General features: G+C 48.2%; 1 protein-coding gene across 1 annotated transcript in view; it reads right to left on the bottom strand.

Moving 5' to 3' along the window:
• LOC113610435 (piezo-type mechanosensitive ion channel component 2) overlaps positions 1 to 19,168 on the bottom strand; it is a 100,761-nt gene that overhangs the window by 62,865 nt on the left and 18,728 nt on the right. The window contains exons 6-14 of the mRNA XM_027088579.1: positions 16,281 to 16,474; positions 14,557 to 14,717; positions 7,142 to 7,318; positions 6,737 to 6,862; positions 5,146 to 5,346; positions 4,361 to 4,565; positions 4,165 to 4,266; positions 2,950 to 3,115; positions 1,097 to 1,340 (exon numbers count right to left, since the gene is read on the bottom strand). Coding sequence (XP_026944380.1) covers positions 1,097 to 1,340; positions 2,950 to 3,115; positions 4,165 to 4,266; positions 4,361 to 4,565; positions 5,146 to 5,346; positions 6,737 to 6,862; positions 7,142 to 7,318; positions 14,557 to 14,717; positions 16,281 to 16,474 — 1,576 coding nt within the window. The remainder of the gene's footprint in view (positions 1 to 1,096; positions 1,341 to 2,949; positions 3,116 to 4,164; positions 4,267 to 4,360; positions 4,566 to 5,145; positions 5,347 to 6,736; positions 6,863 to 7,141; positions 7,319 to 14,556; positions 14,718 to 16,280; positions 16,475 to 19,168) is intronic.

Raw genomic sequence — 19,168 nt, 5'->3', positions numbered from 1 at the left:
TTGACTATCAGCTAGAAACTTAGAATTCTAATGGTCACGACACAAAATAAGTTCTTCAAATACATACTCCTGGTTACATAGACTTGGCTTCCCCAGATTTCTAAACACAGCAGTGCACGTGCCCAAATAAAAAAGTCAAATGCTTTCCAGTCGAATTGTCTGGTGAGCTCATCGGTAAGTACCAGGAAGGGGGGAAGCAGGAAGTCGTACATCACTGTTCTTCTAATGCACTGTCAGTTACAGCCGCTGAGTAGCAGGCCCTGGGATTCACTTTAAGCTGGAGGTAGGGGTGGATTAACTCCTTCAGCTCCTGAAAGGTCGTTGTTTAATTTCCTGACACAATAAATAGTTTAAAGGTGTCTTTGTGGCCTAAAAGAATCCATGTGATTCCGGCATGATTCGTGGGCAGTTTATCTACCAGGGAAGTGGCCACGATGTGCCCTGGAACATGGATATTTAATAGAGAAGCAGCCACGTTCTGGGGACGGGAGATGTTTGTCTCAACCCTCCACTGTCTGAGCTGTTTTCTAGTCCAGACGCTGATGCTCAGATCAGCCGTAAAGCTTCCCCTGCATCCACCCTCATCTCAGGGCTTCATAAAACATCTGTGCCTTCAGGGGTCCATCCCTCCTCATCCCCACCCCAAGCGGTGTCATGGAGAGCCGCGCCCATTCTATTTACACTTCCACAGCCCTTTCTAGGTAAAAGAGTTGCTTTTAGCCAATATGATCCAATTTTTGAAGACATCCCATGACTGATTCAACTCATAAAAGGGCCACACTGCAGCCCGTCGTAGGAATGATCACCGATCGTTCCTCAGAAGAGATGGATCTGAATTAATAAAATACATTTTAGAGTTTATTCCTATGAAGACATATCCTCTTGTCCTTGAGAGGGTGGAAATGAGCAAAAAGGATTCTTCTTAATGTGGTAAAACAACGAGTAATAAACGGTCATTTGAATTCTGAGTTTGCAGGCATCTTATTGGGGCTTTTAAGAGAGCAGGGTGACGGGCCACGGGCTTTTAATAACCACTGAACGGATCGTTGACTCTGACGCTGAAACCACAAATGTGTTACACAGCGGAGCCACTTACCGACAGTATGTTTTTCATCGTGATCACAAAGACGTTGTATGCGATCAGCCAGTCCCAGTACCGCAGGATGCTCTTGATGGGCTTTAGCAGCAAATCGCCCCCGAAGAGCAGGAAGTAGAAGCAGGCCACCAGGTAACCCATGCAGAAGATGCTGATCCTGGTCGTCCCGGTGATGAAGATGATTGTGAGCACGAACCAGAAGAGATAGCTGAAGATGATCACTTTGGACATGTCCAGGTACGATCTGCAAAACAGAACCGAAAGACGACACAAACGACAGCACAGATCAAGTCGGGACACTCTAGTTGAGGAAGGAACAAATTCACACTCTCCTCCTGACTCTGTCTGCAGGCTCTGTCCAGGCCAGCCTGGGAGCTCTGTGTTCCTCTCTCACCGATCACTGCCTGGTCCACAGGAAACCCTCGCCCAGTTAGTGATGGACAGAGTGGTACCTTGTGAAAACACCATGTGCATGTTTATTTTCATCGAATTTGGGCCAAACGTCCCACAAGTGGCACCATTTTCTGCCTACTACCTGAGTACTCAAAACCCTCTCTGTCTTTCTATAGGAGGCCGAGGAAATTCTAAGATACAGATGCCTCCTGGAGCAAGAGAATAGTTAAAAAGGGAGTCCTTTCCATGAACTGGAAATTAATGGATTAAAATAAATACAAAGATTTTGCTAGAGGTGAAAATCTCTCCTCCAGATGAGAAGTAGTTCTGCCCAAGCAGACCCAGAGCTTCCAGGCTCTGTCCAACAGTTTCTCTGCACCTCCCTCAGCTGACATGTGGCAGCCATTCTTCCACTATAACTCCCTGAAGGAGGCAGGTGCTCGGGCCTCCATCCTCCCGCAATGAAAGTAGTTGCTGCGGCTCCCCTGGCCTGGGCCATCGGCCCATCTGCGTTCACTTAATTACAGTCTCTCAGTTTTGGAGGTTTTGCTTTGGTTGTTTCTCTTCCCAGATTTGGAAAGAAGCAGAGAAGAACCAATTGTGGGTCAGATATTTGATAAAAGAGTTGCTATTTTGTGGGAGTTAACAAGTCACCTCTGATAAATACGTGCAACACTGCCCAGCATCGTTAGGGAATAAGTTGTGCCTTAGACGAACACTGTCACATAAGCGAACTTTTGAACTTTACTCTTCTTAGACTAAAACATTCAACACTTTTAAATGTTTCTATGATTCTTTTCCTAAAATATATTACACTCATCCTTGATTTCACACACAGGAGAATGAATAAGATGTCGGTGTTTCTCAGCATCCCAGGATCATACAGGTAATGTTAGTGACTCAGTCCAGGGTGAGATCTGAACGCCCACAGGGCCTCCTGATGTGTGTGGCTTGAAGTCAGTAGAACTGGGCTGCTGGCGTGTTTGAGTGTGTGTGTGCGCGTGCAACACGTGCGCGTTAGCACACTGTATGTTTTCCACACATATCCCTCCCCTGCCTGCAGCTGTTAATTCCTCCTGCAGGAGGCCTGGCCTCCGCTCCTCAGCCCTGACTTGCTTCAGTTTCAGAAATCATAAAACTAAGCTTGTGAGAAGGACACGGAAACACCAGCCAACACGCTCTGTGGAGGAGCCTCTGGGGCTCCCGGGCAGCAAGTGAGGCCCGGGGCTGTCCTGGGGTTCAGGGACAGCTGCTTTCCAGAGCTGCTGAGGGCTGTCCACGGAGGATGGAGGAAACGTGGGAGGCTCGGCTTCCAGACCACTGGGCCATCCTGCCCCATGATTCTTGCCTTTGGGGGTGCAATCAGCGGGTCAGCTCCCCGGGAAAGGCAGGGGGAGCTGGAGGCACAGTTTCCAGGGATGCACCTTCCCAGGGGCTGTGCGCTCGGGCGGCTGCGTTACCTGCAGTGGATGAAGTCGGGGACGGGGTTGTGCTGACTGAACGAGGCCGCATCCAGGTTCATGCAGATCTCCACATTGTCACCTGCCATGATCCGCACGGCGGCCTTGTTTTCATCCTCGAAAATCTGCCGTTGTAGGGAGGCGCACAGAAGCAGCATGAAGTCATCTGGCAAGACAGACACGGGAACTGAAACCCCCTGCTCCCCCTCTGCATCTAGGGATGCGAGGAGGGGTCCCCACGGGGTACCAGCGGCTCCTCATCTGCTACCTGAGTTACGTCCTGGGAGTTCACTTCCTCCTGGATTCCAACCTCCCCCACCCACCACGGGGACGCAGGAGGGACCACAGACGCTCCAGGGCTCCCAGGGGAGAGTCCCTGGACGCTGTATGCTCGTCGGTGAGTGAAAGCAACAGGCGATGACTAGTCTTCATGAATCTCTTACACGACAATGTTTGCCTGCATTGATCTCCCCCTGAAGCTGTGAGGGGCCACTGAGCACTTTCCATCATCTTTATCTCTTCACAGGCCGTAGATGCAGGCGTTCTGGCTTTCTTTGTCCTCTCCGTCCCCCTCTGCACTGGTAACCAGACTTACCAGAACATACAGGACATGGAGGCTGGTGAGAGCAGGTGAAGACGGTGGCCGATGGGGGCGGGTAGAGACGACGGAGCTGCCCTCATGGCCGGCTGCCCAGAACAGTTCCCCCTCCCAGAGGCGTTGTCTTTAATCTACACCCGCATGTGGGTGGGCAGCACCAAATCTCCACCCCCTACGGCGGGTGCCCAGACCTTAACCTTTGGATGGTCACCCGCCCTTGGACGGGCTCGGGCTGCAGCCCCACTCAGGAGCATCTGTGGTCCGGCTGCGTCCTTCCGGCTACCCCAGCCCACCTGTAGGTGTATGTCTGCGGTGGCAGCAAGAAGCAAGCAATTTGCCCAGAACAAGGCCTCCCCCTGCAGTCCACCTTCTAGAAGGTGGGTGTGTGGTGGCGGAGAGCGGGGTTGTGCATTGGGAAGTGAAATCATGAAAGCGAACATGGTGTTTCCGATGCTATGTATTAACTCTGCAGATGTAACAGGGCCAGCAGAAGCCACTAGCAGCCTGGGATGCTGATGCGTGGAAACCAGCCTGTGACTGTATGTGGGGTAGGGGGGCCCACAAACGCACCACCAGGAGAAGGACGAGCAAGTGGGAATCCCAACGGCCCCACTTACACACGAGGAACACGGGGTTGGGCCGCACGATGAAGTCTGGGAAATACAGCCACTTGACGATGTTGTCATTGAAGCTGGCGCCCTTGAACCTCCAGGGGTAATCTGCAGGGTGGAGGCGGGAGGAGCCGGGTCAGGGCACCCCTCCGTGCCCTTGTCCCCACTGTCCCTGAGCAGGCTCCCGGTGGGGGGCATTCACCTCGGCATGGGGCGGGAGGGATGCCGATGCAGATGAAGTACTGGAAGGTGATGATGCAGGCCAGGAAGCAACAGTACTTGGGCCAGATCTCCGCGATGGCTTTCCTTCGGCGCCGGTACAAGACGGCAATCAGCCAGCAGGCATGAATCATGGCGTAGAAATCCATCCGCTGTCCGATCACATTAACTGACATGAGGAAACAGGTCTGTGTAAGGATGAAAAGAAGCAGAGAGTCGGTTTCACGGGGAAGGGGAGTGGTGTCAGCAGCCCACCCCGAGCGGGCGGTGGAGACCTGCATTCCTGGGGCCGGGTCCCTGCAGGTGTTCACCTGTGCTGCCTCTTTGGGGTGTTTGCATCATGAAGACAGAAAAACTGACCAGGTCACTCTCAATAAGAACCACTTCAAATGGTGGAGGGAATTACCGTTATGATCTCGCCATGAAACGTCATTGTTCCAAGTACATTCTATCAAGGGCAGGCCTACCACACCATTCAGGTCAAAACAGTGCATTTTGGCTAAGGTTACACATCCAGAAGGCACAAAACAGACATCCACACATCTGTAAGACCAGAGATCCCGAGAGGCCATGTCCACTGCCACAGAGCAGGGGACTGGCACCAGGTCCTGGAGACTTTCAACCAGGCCAGGCTAACCCTTCAGTTAGGCTCCTCCCGGATCCTGAGGGGACAGAGACGTGCCACAAAGCCCCAGTGGACACCTGACCAAAAGCAGCCACTGGAATTTTCACAGGAAAGAAAGAAAACAGGTCAGCAAGGAGACTCACCTCCAGACCAAACTTGTAGAAGAAATAATTGATGAAATACTTGGCACAATTGACAAGTCCATCATCAAGGTGGAGTCTCGTAATGTCGTGAAAGATGGTTTTAGACACGGGGGCTGTGAGGTTGTTCCGACCGCGATAATACTCCTGATGGCGGTAGATGGTGACCTCAAAGGCCAGAATGGCCAGCATCAGGAGGTTGTTCTGGAAAGCAAGTAAACTGCATGTGATGCCACGTGGTCATTTAAACAATCCCCACGAGATACCATCTCGTTCCATTCTGGGTGTCTAAAAGAACAGTGCATGATCAAATCCCACCTCTATAAAATACAGTCTTGAATTCAATGCTCATTTTCCCTGTTTTATGGGAACAAGGGTGGAGTTATCTCCAATATGCAAATCAGGCTAATTTCCATGAAAACAGGATCTGGAACCTCTACACCAAAGACAGGTGATGGTCATGCCTGTTCCTGAAAAAGTACACACTGAACCTGGAAGCCTTGTCCAGTTACCTTGGGAGGGTCGTCCAACCTTCTTTGCGACTAAAAGTGAGAAACCCTTGTACAGTGTCCTACAAGGACCCCAGGAGACAGACTGAACTGCCGAGTGGGACTGGCATTAGAGGGCGGATTTTTTTAACACCTCTGAAAGCTGGCTAGAGAGAGCAGTAGGTGGAAAAATACGCTGATTATACCACAAAATAATAATAGTGATGATAACAATTATTAATAAAATGATAACACTTATGTGCCAGACACTATTCTAATCCCCCTTTTCAAATATAAGTTTGTTTTATCTTTACAACAGCTCTTAATGGTAGATATCATTCATACATTACAAATGATACCTGCCATATGAGAAAAAAACTAGAAAGCTACACCAAGCAAAATGAGATGCTGAGCGCACTTTCAGATTCTGGGAGTTGAGTACAAAGGTTTTAAGTGCATTGTCAGCAAAATGCATCAAAGTAAAATGCTCAGATTATCCATCAGAATAAAATGTGAATAATCTGAACTATATTGCTTTCCTTATGTTTGTTACAACTACTTGCAATCAAAATTCCCTTTTCAGAGATATGCTCTTTTTATCTGGCTACCTCTAAACATAATATACGCCCTTGGTTAAATTTGTAGAATTTAGATAGCAAACATTTCTTGTAACGTGACACCTACTTCTCAGAAACGATCACTGCTGACCTTTTGGTATAATTTACTCAGTGTTTTTTCTTTGTGTCTAAAAGACTTCATCCTATGTATGGTGTTTTGAAGTTTGCTTTTCTTTTCAACGTTACAGTATATTTTGGACATCTTTCAGTGTCTGATAGTGTCAATCTACCTCTGTCTTTGAGTGGTTTTATAATGTTCCAGTGAATATACTTGTCATACGTTATTCAATGGATCTCAGACTACTCGATCGATTTCTTTTCAGCATAATGCAATACTGATTTTAATGTTCAGTTGTCTGTTTCGAAGGTGACTGCAAACGCCATGTAAGAGGATGAGGCCCCTATCAAAGCTGAAGTTAGCATCTCCTGGGAAAGGGCTCCAGACATTAACTTGGCAGACACACAAACTTAGGGTGACAAGGGCTTTACCCTCAGGTAGACAAGCAAAGGAGAGGACTTCCTCAGGCCGACCCACTCTGCTGGGTCAATGGGGGCGCTGTAGAGCAGAGACTTGTTCAGCTGCTGCAGGGGTATATTCGTTTGGTTTTCATTTGGCTGAAAAGAAGAGAAAGGGGAGTAAGAAATGGCCTCATGGATTAGGAGAGTTCAGAGTAGTCTCCCTCAGCTACAGTTGGGGGGAGAGAAGACCCACTTCACGGGGGAAATCTCAGCATCAGAAGAGATGGGGGGCCAGAATGCCTCCAACCTGCTGAGCTGCTGAAGGCCAGACAGGATGTTCTGGGGATGTGTGTCCCCCAGTATCTGCATCCCTTCCCTGAAGGCCAGGCAAAGAGATGCCCCCCCTGCCCCACCAACCCCATGTCTGAGGCTCACCAAGGAACAGTTGACAGAAAAGTTTTCAGGCTTAATGGTCTGCAGCTGGTACAACATTTTGCAGACAATGATCACACATGTCCAGACAGTGCAGACACTTGAAGCCAGGCGGCGGAGCTTGGTGTACGGCAGAGCAAAAGCCCAAGAAATCAAAAATACATAGTTGAACAGAGACACCTGAAAACAGAAAATCAGAAATGGGGACAAAAATACGCAACACGGCACAACATCTACAAAACCTGGCAACCTGATTGATCCTGTTCTGCTGAGTTCAGCAAAGGCTGATTGAGTTCCTTGCATGGGCAAGGCATGGCCCTGAATGTTAAGACACATGCCTTGTAGGTAGACAGGTGTATAACCAGGTGATGTCAAATAACGTAGCAGCGGCAAACTACACGGATGAACAGGCTCCTGTGAGAACACCCACAGGGGGTCCTTGGCCCAATCTGGAGCTTCAGGAACATCTCCTGGCAGAGATGACTCCTGAGCTGTGCGTTGAAGGATGCAGGAAGCCAGCCAGGCCAGGAAAGGTGAGAAGTGCATTTCAGGTAAAGGATATACAAGCAAAGGCAGCAAAGCATGAAGTAGCATGATAGGAGCAGGTGACCCCAAACAGCTGGAGATTTTGGACTCAACAGCAGTGAACAGCAGCAGAAAGGGAGGCTGCACATGCATCTGGGAGCCACATTTTGATGGACCCTTTATAACCATGTACATGAACCCCTCCTGCAGAAAGCAGAGAGTGCTGAAGGGCTTTCCACTGGGAAACCCTAGGGAAATATTGCATTTTATTTAGATAGTGTAGCTGAGGAATGCAGGTGCATCAGTGGGGTTGGGCCAGAGGTCAGGGGACCAGCTCACACCCACTGCAGTTGTCCAGGAGAACAATGACAGGGGCCCAAACTGGGGTAGTGGGGCAGACACGGGGAGGAGTCGGGGGTCTGAGGCGGGAAGTAAAATTAGCAGGATTTGAAGACTGATTAGCTTTGAGTGGTTTGGGGGGCGAGGGAGGAAGTGTGGGAGATGCCTCCCAGCTTCAGGCTTGGGAGCCAGAGCCCTGAGAGGATGGCAGTCCCCAACCGAGACAGGATCTGGGGTAGGGGCAGGTGTAAAGCAGGAAGGCAATGACTTCAACTTGCTTTGAGACCATGAGTGTGTTTTTCCATCAGGTTAGATGCCCACTCATTTCTAACCTTTCTTCAGAGCTTGCAGTTCATTGAACAGTACAGAAGCACTGCCATCTTATTCAGTCATGGAAAATCCTCACTTATTCTGAATATCGTTAAAATAATATCCGACTATTGTTAAACTGATATCATAGAAACATTTAGTATGATCGGGTAGAAATAACCACAAGAATGCAATTGATAAAACTGAACAGGTACCAAGTGCCAAGCACTCAGAGAGGTATGGCTACCTGTTGGGCTTACAAAGCTATACAACAAGAAGTGTGGAGACACCAAGACAATATTAATTCTGCAGTTTGTTACCTACGACTCTTCTACTTAACTACTTGTCACTGTCCAAGGCATGGAACCTCTCTGAGAGTCAAGTGTTGAAACAGTACAGCAGTAGGAGCTGCTTACAGAATTGAGGATGAAAGAAATATTGTCCAAGGAAGTGCCCTGTAAACTACAGTCACAAACATAACAAATAACAAAAGTTACATTTTAGCAAGATATTCTGACTGGCCGGCCGACGGGGGCCGACTCCTCCTCCGTCATCAGCAAGTGTCCTGCTAATTGGGGTGCTAAAAAGCAAATCCTATTCAAGCTCCCATAAAATTAAGTCTATTTATTTTTTTATTATGTATTTAAGGCATTGAGTGCAAAAACAGTACGATGAATTGACATAGGATTTTTAATCTTTTGAGTGATAGAAAAAGATGATACATTTTATTAAGTTAATTAACGAATTAGGTTCACGGTCATACATCTCGTGCAGCTCCCTGACCTCAAGAAACACCCAGGTAGTGCAAGTGAGAACTGCAACAGACAGCCATGACACCTGATGGCGGGGGTGCGCTGAGCCGAGTTGTGGGTGTTGATGCCACCGCTGAACATCTAATCCAGGGTTAGAGAAGATGGCCCAGAGGGCGTTAGATCTGAACTGAGGCCAGGGGTACAAACAGGAGCTGGCCAGACAGAGGAATTGCAGGTGTCAGCCCACACAGGTGAGGGGAGCGTGGGGTGACCATCCTCGGAGCCGCAGGTGGTCCATCTTGAGAGCAGTGGGCTCTGAGTCCATTCAGAGGACTTGGCAGCCCACCCGGTGGTTCAAGTGTCTAGGGCAGGAAATGGTGATGTGGTACAGGGCCAGATCAAGTGACTGTGAGGATGAGAGAGAGCTTTAAAAGTTTTCGAGAAGAGGATGAACACGATCCTAGTTACAGACTGGAAAGAAGACCCTGGCCACACAATGGAATACGTATTGGAAGGAGAAAGGATTAGAGCAATTTGGGGAATTGGTCAGAGGATAGTTGCCTTTCATATCCACGGGCTCCCCATCCTGGGGTACAGAGGGCCAGCTGTAATCTCAAAGGGGGCTGAGGGAGAGGTGGTGGGCTCAGCTGTAGAGATATTTCGTGGAAGGGGCTTTGGGACACTCAAGAATGAGGTCCCGTCCAGTTGTCCCATGGAGATACGGGTTTGGAGTTTAAAGAGAGGACAGGTTTGAAGGTACAGATGTCGGCTCATTGTATGGAGATGACACATGGAGCACAGGAGCTCCTGACACAGCTGCCGAAAGTCTGGAGTCAGTAGAGGGGGCTGCAGATGGAGCCTGCAGGCCCCTGAGAGAAGCTGGTGGGGAGAGGGGAAGGGGACCATGAGTGAGACAGAGGAAAGGCCAGGAAGTGTTCGGATTTGGAAAACAACGGTGGGGAGAGCTTCAAGGATAAGGAAATGGTCCCCAGGATCCGATGACCTGGAGAATCAAGTTAAATAAGGACTGAAAAGCTCTGTCACGTGGGCGGTTTTGTTTCTTATCTTTTTTTAAAAAATTTTATTTTAATTTTATTTTTTTGTGGTACGAAGGCCTCTCACTGTTGTGGCCTCTCCCGTTGTGGAGCACAGGCTCCGGACGTGCAGGCTCAGTGGCCATAGCTCACGGGCCCAGCCGCTCCGCAGCATGTGGGATCTTCCCGGACCGGGGCACGAACCCATGTCCCCTGCATCGGCAGGGGGACTCTCAACCACTGCGCCACCAGGGAAGCCCTCTTATCATTTTACAAACAGGAAAACGGGGACTCAGAGAAGCGTAGTGCTTCATTCAATGCAATCATGGCTGACAAAGGTCTCCTCATGTCCCCGATGATAAAAATCTCATGGAACATACATTTTAAAAACATGACAGACATCTAGGCCCCTACCAATATCCAACGAGTCAGAATTTCTAGGGAAATAGCTGGTCATCCATGTATACAACAAGCAGTCAGACAACCCTTATTACGCTTGCCCATCCCCGGTCCCCCTCCCTCAGAGCCCCCTCTGCTTCAATGTCACCTCCATGGGGCCACCTCGGCATGACATCCCCCTCCTGAGCACCCAGAGGCTCCTCCCCCATCAGCAGTGACAGTGACTTTGGTTTTATTTACCAGCCGCTACCGTCAGACTGCAAGCTGAGGGAGGAAACGTGTCTGCCATGCTTTTGTGTCAGCACCTAGCACCATAGAACCATTCAATTTATTGTAATTTACTGTAAGTCCATAATAAAGGCTAAATGCATGCTTAGCGAGAGTGAAAAGAATAATAATAATGAAGCATCAACTGATATCTGGGGAAAATCTCAAACTTGCACAGTTATTGTATTTACTTCCTTCAGTCAGTAAACATTTACGGAGCTTCTGCACTGGCCAGGCCCTGTGGGACACGCTAAAGATACTTGAAGAAATGAGGACCGGCCCCTCCTCCAAGAATAACTTGATCTCACAGAGCTCACCAGGAACCTTTTGATATTAGCACCGCTGCGTATAAAACAAGGAGAAGACAATGGTAAAAATCTAGGTCTTTCCAAAATGGTGTCACTCTGAGTAAGAGATGCAGAAGGGTTTCTGTAATGAATTCTTTCCCATGGTCTCCCTCCTCAGACGTCCGTGAAGATAACCTGGGGAAAGTTTAATATTTGTGGGGGAAATGGCCCCGTAAGCTTGTGAAAACCAGCGCCCTTGCTGGTGGCCTTGGATAACGATGGTTTGAATGCAAAGCACATGTGTGGCCACATATCTTGAAGATTTAACTGGGGATGTGGACTTTGTTCTCATCTTGTCATTTACTGATGGGCTTTCTTTGAGAAAGGATTTTTTTGTATTAATCAAAATTAATAAGCTACGGACAGCAAATATACGCAGCAAATGTCATTGCTGATGGACTGCTCCTGTGGGGATGAGTGGAGCCTTCAAAGCAGAAGAGGCCCCTACGGGCAGAGGTGAGCACCTCAGAACGCACAAGCCCGGGGAGGCCGTTCTCAGGTGAGCGGTGCCCCTAGATGGTGCAAACTTCAGCCACATCCACGCTGGGTTGGCACATGGCTCCTTATGAGAACTACATGCAAGAGGCAGCGTCTATCTCTCCTCCCACCTGTAGTCAGTGCAGAGATGTTAAATCCAAGTGTCATGAGAACCCAAGTTGGAGCAGGTCAGTGTGACGTTGCAAAACGAGGTTCTGGCCAAAAGTGTACAAATTTCCAGTCGACGGGAAACCATGTAGAGATCTGCCAATGGGTCCAGGAGGACACAAATGGGTCAAAACGGTGAAGACGACAGGAGGGAGTGTGAAGGGGATTCTCTGTAGGGCGGTGCTTCTGTCTGTCCCTCGACCCTGAGATGGTGAGGGTAGAAGGAGATGCCAATTCTCTACAAAAGTCCTGAGGGAGGTGCTCCAAGCAGGACCCCTCAGCAGTCTCAGTGTGTGCACCTTGGAGTCGGTGACAGGGTTGGGGCACAGATGTCCAATGTCACCCGGAAAATCCAGCAACAAGGAGAGAGTGGATGCTTTGGTGACAGTGCAGGGTCATTGCTTCATTGGGACCCATGTCCAGAGGCAGAGCGGGGACCTCGTGCCTACTGCTCCAGGGCTGTTGTGGACATGCACGTGGGGCTGTTCGAACACAGCTCAGGGGAGCGCCCACAAGGCTGTGGGTCCAGGAGGAGTGGGTGCTGGAAACCACGGGCTGGGTGACGGCCCCAGAGCTGCAGCTGGAGCCATTGCAGAAGAGCCTCCGGGAGGAAAAGGGTAGATTTGATCATCCTCAGCCCAGTGTGAGGCCATCCTAGGACAGTACAAGTCAACTCAGAATATCCCACATCCCCGCCACCCCTGCCCAAGTCCATAACACCAGTCAGTTCATTGAAGCAGGGAGGCGGCGAGGGAGGTGAGTGTGAGAAAGAAAGAAACGGCTGGAAGAGGACATGTTTCCACTGGGTGAGAGACCAGAGTTTGCTTCTTCTCCGTGGCTAGACAACTCTGATTAATGAACTGAGATCTTGCTTGCTATTCAAGGTAGCCACAGGGCTTTCCATTACCTGAGGATGATCAGAATGTGTCGTGCATTCGGGGCACAGAGAAAAGTTCAGTTGTTCTTATAATGATGCCTTGTGTTCTGATGGCTCAGTGCTCCCATGACATTAATAAGAATCAGCTGTGAACACGGTGATGGTGCCCAGGGACCAAGTCAGTGCAGAGAGGGGAGGCCTCAGAGTCACTGACCCCCAGGACCACGTGGTGACTCACCCTTCAGGTGGAGTGACCTCCCCAGACACACTTGGGGGTCAAACCATCCTACAGCACCAGGATTCCAGCAGTGCCAGCAGTGGGAGGAGAAGAATGTCTCCGATTCATGAGTCTCTTAACGTGTTTTATAGTTATAGGTGAGAGAGATGGGATCAGGAGTGAAAATTTTGGAAGTCTGTGCAATATGTGAAATGTAGGGGAGGAACTGGTCGCATGCCTCCAGAGGCCGTTTTTCTAATGGTGCAACAGGGTGAAGAGACCGTAATCCTTTATTTACGTGACAGCCTATTAATAATGCATTCTCAAGACTCATTAGGATGATTGGAAATTATATGTATATATGTCTGCTTTTCATTTAGGATTTATGAGAAAGTGGTGTCATTTAACCCTCTCTTTCTTTCTCCTTCTGGACCCGCCAGGATGGATTCAGAGAGTGGGTCTCCCATGCCCTACTCACACTAATTTCTCTTTCATTAAAAGCCCACTCCCATCATTCAATTGTCTTACGATGCCCCCGCACCCACTCTGCCACACATCAGAAATCATCTGCACACCAGACTTGGTTAATTCAGAAACGGACTTTGTTCATTTTTAGCCACAGGCTTCCCCTGATCCTTTTTCATTGTTCTTTAATATTCCGACCCTCAAATTCTGTCTGAATTGGTCAATTCACCTGTAAAGTTAAAATGCTTTAACTTTTTTATTCTCAATTAATATATATATATATTAGGCTACATTTTAGTTCTAACCAATGTATAGACTTGGTTACTTAACGATGGAGCATGTGTCATTTTCTGCCACAAATCTCACGGGGACAGTGGTTCCTGTTTTGTTCCCACCTGGCCCTGACTACCCACCCACTTCAGATGGTTTGTATGAAAAGGGAGAAAGTCCCAGTTTAGACTGGAGAGCTCACAGTAAGGTTTACCCCTTAGTTACCTACTCGTGAAACATTTGGGGTTCATAGTACTGTAGTTGTAATATTATATTATTATTTAACTTTTTAAAAATTATAGGCAGTCTTTCCTGACCTAATGTTTAGAGGGCAAAGACCCTTTGAGTTGTCACTAACTCAAAAAGAGTCCAGGGAAATTAGAAATACGTGAAAATTATCTGTTGAAGAAATTGAAAGAAAGCTAACTTCTCACAGTAAACACCAAACCATTGTTGGCTGAATGATGACTCCTCTTTTCAGGTAAGAAAACAGAAGTGCTATTACAATGTTGAAAGACTTTGTGCTTCATCTCAGAAACTCCAATCGTGAACAGGCTGAGCTCTAAGAAAGATTCTATCACATTTTGGAACCTGCGTTTCCTTGGTAGCATGTACCGGAATGTTACTGTTTTCCCCAAAGAGAATTTATGGAGGTAGATTCCCACGCGCGTAGTGCAGAAAAGCACCCTGTCTCATACCCTTCACTGAAGACTAGATGAAAATCAGGAACCTCTGTGATAGGACCACACTGATGAGGGACTAAGCTGGGGGCTCTTTCTGCCCTGAGATCGCTCCCTCTTCTCAGAATAGCTGTGCTGTGGTTTTCTGTGTGTCAAGTGTATGTGCCTGTCTCACACCTTGGTGTCCTGACGTCGTGGGAAATCACCCTTAAAAAATCAGGGACAGTTGACAAAGGAAAGTGGCGACGGGACCTGGTTCGGTTTGGCCTGAGGATAAACAGGCGTCACTTGCCTCTTTCACGGACACCCAGATGATGTAGGAGGAGACGATCTTGATGATGTGAAGCTCCAGGATCCACCACAGGAACGTCTGCAGCTGGTGGAAACACTCCAGGAACTTCAGGAACAGCACCGTGAGGCGGTCTATCACCAGGTGCCACTTGTTCCTCAGATCTGCAGGGCAGGGAATGTGCCCGAGGGCACGAAAAGGGCTTGTGTGTGCGATTACGGTTGAAAGCCTACCTTGTATCATTCCCATGGGAACTGCAAGATCACAGGAGTGGATGAATTCTATCTAAGACACCCCGACCTGGAGGAAGGTGGCCCAAGAATCCCACGTCCGGTGATGACTTCGACGTCACACGCCGAGAATGAACGAAGGACAGGCTGCTTTCGCCCACCTCTTCATTAAATTTGTGCAAAAAAGAATTTTGACCTTGTTTACTCTTAGGGCTGAGCTATGATTCCTTGATTTCCCCCGAATATTAAGTAGCTGAGCTCCCTCTTCATGACATTTTTTTTTGCCAAAACAGTGGTTCCTTAAGCGCCAGTCTCCTTGCCGGGGCTTAACTAGGGGGTGGGCAAAGCCCACCAGCCGCCCTGGACGAGCCCACCCCTGTCACAGCAGAGGATGGACCTGAGAGGCTGAACGACTGAGTCACACTTCACCAAGTGCGGCGCTCAGACTCATTCCAGTCATAATTTTTAATCAAATTCGTCATTTTCTACCTTCCACCTTGTGCTAGGGAATAACATTTTGCAGACTAGGGTCATGCTTCTGCCTAGAAGGTGGTCTGTCCCGGTTAATCTGAACAAAAGTCCTCACAGGACTGTTTCACGCAATCAGCCTGTCCCCGTCTCTGCAGACAGAAGCTCACGGCCCCAGGCAGATAACACCCAGGGTCTCTGTACGTAGTTTCCTGACCTGGCTGGGGTGTCTGCAACAGGTAATATACTTGGTTCTGAAAGTTTAAGGAAGGTTTTAGTTAGCGTGAAAATGTTTATTTACAGAGCGACTCGGGTGACTCACTACAAGATTGAGGTCACACCTGGGCACAGTTTCGAGGCTACAGGGGCAAGTAAAGAGGAAGCTGCAGCCCAGTTTTTGGTGAGATGTTATTGTAAAGCTCAAACCTGCCTTTAAGTATAAAACACAACCTAGTCCTGAGCCCGTGGTCCCCAGAGCTTGGTTTCCTTCACCTGAGGAAGGCACATCGCTCAGATAAGGAGGGAGCATTTCTGGGCCTCTCCTAGGGTTTCTGCGACGAGTGGGCGAAGGGGCCAGTTTGTGGGGAGCTTGTCTTTGGGAGGGATCTTCCTCCCGGTGCTGCCTTTTATCTTCTACTTTGTAAAGCACAGAGCACCAGGAAAAACAAGGGCAGCATCTCAGCATCACAGCCTCAGAATGTCACCTCCCCCACCAAAGGCTGTGATCTCTGGTTCCTCCATGCTTCCTGGGAACTAACAGACTAAACGAAACTGGGCAGGACCCTGCAGGACCCAGACAACCAGCCATCTGCCATCTTCCTCTAAGTCAGAATTACAGGGAAATCCTTGGGGCAATTGGAACAGGAAAACTATGACTACAGCAACCAAAAGACCACACCCTGGTCTCTAGTTCACTGCCTGGGTCGAGCGTATACTCGTTTTATGCACTTGGAGCAAGCCAGTGTTTCATTCCCTCCGTCTGGGAGCCGGCATCTTCTGAGCAGCTCCCGGGGCGGGCGGGCGGCTTACCTGACGTCTCTTCCTCCTCCTCGTCGTCCTCTTCCTCACTGTCCTTGCCGAGCTCGCCCTTCTTGGCCTTTGCAGGGCATCCCCCCGGCTTCTCCTCCCCAGGTCCCGCCAGCTGCTTGGCTTCCGCCACCTCCAAGCTGGCGGTCGGCTTCATCATGGCGAGGTCCGGAAGGCTTCCCTCGGGGTGGGCCAGTCTGTGGGCAGAGAGCAGCCGAATCAGGGGAGGGAAGGCTTCCGGGGGATGCGAGTGAGGGGCCCGTGAAGGAGGATAAACAAAACGGAAGTCACTACACAGCCTGGCATGTGGGCTTGTTAGCATCTGGTCGCTTTTTATTTCTTAAAGCTCTTTCTAACAACGAACTGTAAACTCAGGTTTGGTTAGCTCTTCCAATTCAGGTTCTAGTGATGAGTTGGTCATGAGAGCTAGCGACACCTAAACTTGACATTTTTCCCACAGGAGAAAATGGTCAGAGTTTAGGATGGAGAAGCATGAAATGGCATTGTGTAGAGCAAGCATTTCATGGCTTCACAGAGGGACTTACTCATTTTGGTAGATTGGTAATTTTTTCTTGATGCTGCTCAAAGTAATTGAAATAGAAAGGGAAAAAAGGAGATGAGAACAGAAGAATTATAAGGAAAGTCAGAGATCACACATCATGCTATACATCATCCACTATTGCATTCCTGTACCCCGGGTGCAGGGGTCCTAACGCCAAGTGCATTCCAGGATGGCGGCAGCAGCGGGCTTTGGGAACCCTGTGCCTGGCAACTGATCTGAGAGTGGACGGGACTGCAGTGGTAAAGGACAGAATGCAGAGACTGCTGAGGCAAATCAGATCATGCTTTTTTAGTAACACAGCAAACTATCCCCCAGGAATCAAGTCATTCACATGGTAAGCAGGGATTTTAAAATTCTTAAATAACGTGTAACATCAGTCAACCTTTGCAGAGACCAACCCCATTCTGCCATCATCTGAAGCGTATGCAGCGGGTGCTAATGCTTTTGGGGGTAAGAAGCCTGCATCACGCCCCATCCTTGGGCACCAGGTGAGCTACTAGACCAGCTCTCCTGAGAAGACATGCATGAGGCTGGATGAGGGAGCTGAGCCTCTGAGCTCGTGGGAGCTGCAGCCTCACCGAGCCCAGCAGACTCTCGGGCGGTCCAGCTTATTTTGTGGTGGATAATAACAAGTACGATCTTTCTCCTCAATTTTTTAAAAAAGTATATCTTTTTATTCATATTCAAATGAATGTTTGAAGGAATATTTGTGGGCAATAGATATTAGGAAAAGGTCTATTGGAATTACACATAGTCCTCTCCATTTGCAGTAATTAATCTATACATTTCAGCCCGGCTGTAACAGGATGGACACTTAATCATGTTATTATATCTGTACCGTTGTGGGCTCTGAGTCAATTATTTCACCTCTCTGGAATTTACTTGTTTTTTGTGTTTTACAAAATGAGGAAGTTTGGCTACATAAAAATCCAAGCTCACATGCAACTTGCTGGTTTTACATTTAAAACGCCTGTGATATTGGATAACTGTGGTCATGAATCTGCATCGTCCTTAGACTGTTAGAGAGGTTCTCCTTCAAAAGTCATTCTTTTTAACAGGGTGTCAAGTAGGTAAATGACAGAGTGTCAGAAACGAATTGTTCATTTAATGAACAAAGAACGTTCTGAGGATGGTAGAAGAAATTGTGCAGATATACACTTGCTTATTTTCTTAAGGTAGACAATTGACCCTCCACCTTTAGGGAAGTTCCCCATTCTGGAAACTGTAGTTCCACATCTCCTACACCAGCTCCATGCATCAACTTTCAGGGTACTTCTTTTCTGTCCCTGCTTCATCAGGATTCTACGTATTAAAGGGTATTAAGGTGAAAGTCAGGTGCTACACAAACGTCAATGTTTCTATGTCCTCTTCAGGGTAAGCAAGGGGTTGCATTTTACAAGTGAGAAGCCACTTTCACAATGACAGAAATTTGTGGATTTTACTGTGGAAGTATGACCACTTATATAATCTACCTCGGCACTGCCACGACTTGATACTGAAAACAACTTTCCAGTAATGAGTGCTATTTATGGAGGGAAACTCCCAGAGATGAGGCTGTTTCTGCAGTTGCCACTATGGCTCCGTAACAAAAAGTCCTCCAGCCACGAGACCCCCAAAGTGCTGTCCAGATTGAGGGGAGATTGTTGAACGAAGGAATCACAGAAGAACCTCAGACTAAACCTTTTGGAAGTAAGTCCGGAAGATCTACTTCTGGAAACTTGTCAGTTACAGGAGACCTGGGACTTGATGGAGCTGGGGGTGTCGGGGAGAGAGCTCCTGTGTCTAATGCTGCTACCTCCCCTCTGACATCATCCTCGTGAGGAAACAGTGACACTGATGCCCTCTGGAGCAGCCTGACCTCCGAGCTTGTAACACAGGGCCAACAAAAAAAAAAAAGAAAGAAAGAAAGAAAGAAAAGACAAAAGGGGAAGCGTGTATCAGGCTATAATTTACCAACCTAGGCGTTTGCCACCTGAAATTTCACCGAGAAAATTTGCGTGCATAAAATGAGTACAGATGAAAGTATTTTCAATGCATGGTTGGAGTTTCTATTTTAAAAAGACACTTGTGTGAATCCTTTCGACTTTCATTTTTTTCTCATTTTTCTCATAGCATTTTTTTTGAGGCAATCCAGAACAATAAGCATGCTCTTTGGAATCAGAACGACTTAGATTCAAGCCTCAACTAGACATCTTACTAGCGAGAGGACTTGGCAAAGTTCCTTACCATGTCTTTTATTTTATTTTTTAAAATTTTTTTATTAAAATATAGTTGATTTACAATGTTGCGTTAGATTCAGGTGTACAACAAAGTGATTCAGTTATACATG

This window comes from Aethalodelphis obliquidens, unplaced genomic scaffold, assembly GCF_003676395.1.
Source record: "Aethalodelphis obliquidens isolate GAN/ISIS:26980383/991018 unplaced genomic scaffold, ASM367639v1 scaffold63, whole genome shotgun sequence".
NCBI lineage: Eukaryota > Metazoa > Chordata > Mammalia > Artiodactyla > Delphinidae > Aethalodelphis > Aethalodelphis obliquidens.
Note: the sequence above shows the minus strand (reverse complement) of the source record. Positions and strands in the feature narration are given on the sequence as shown.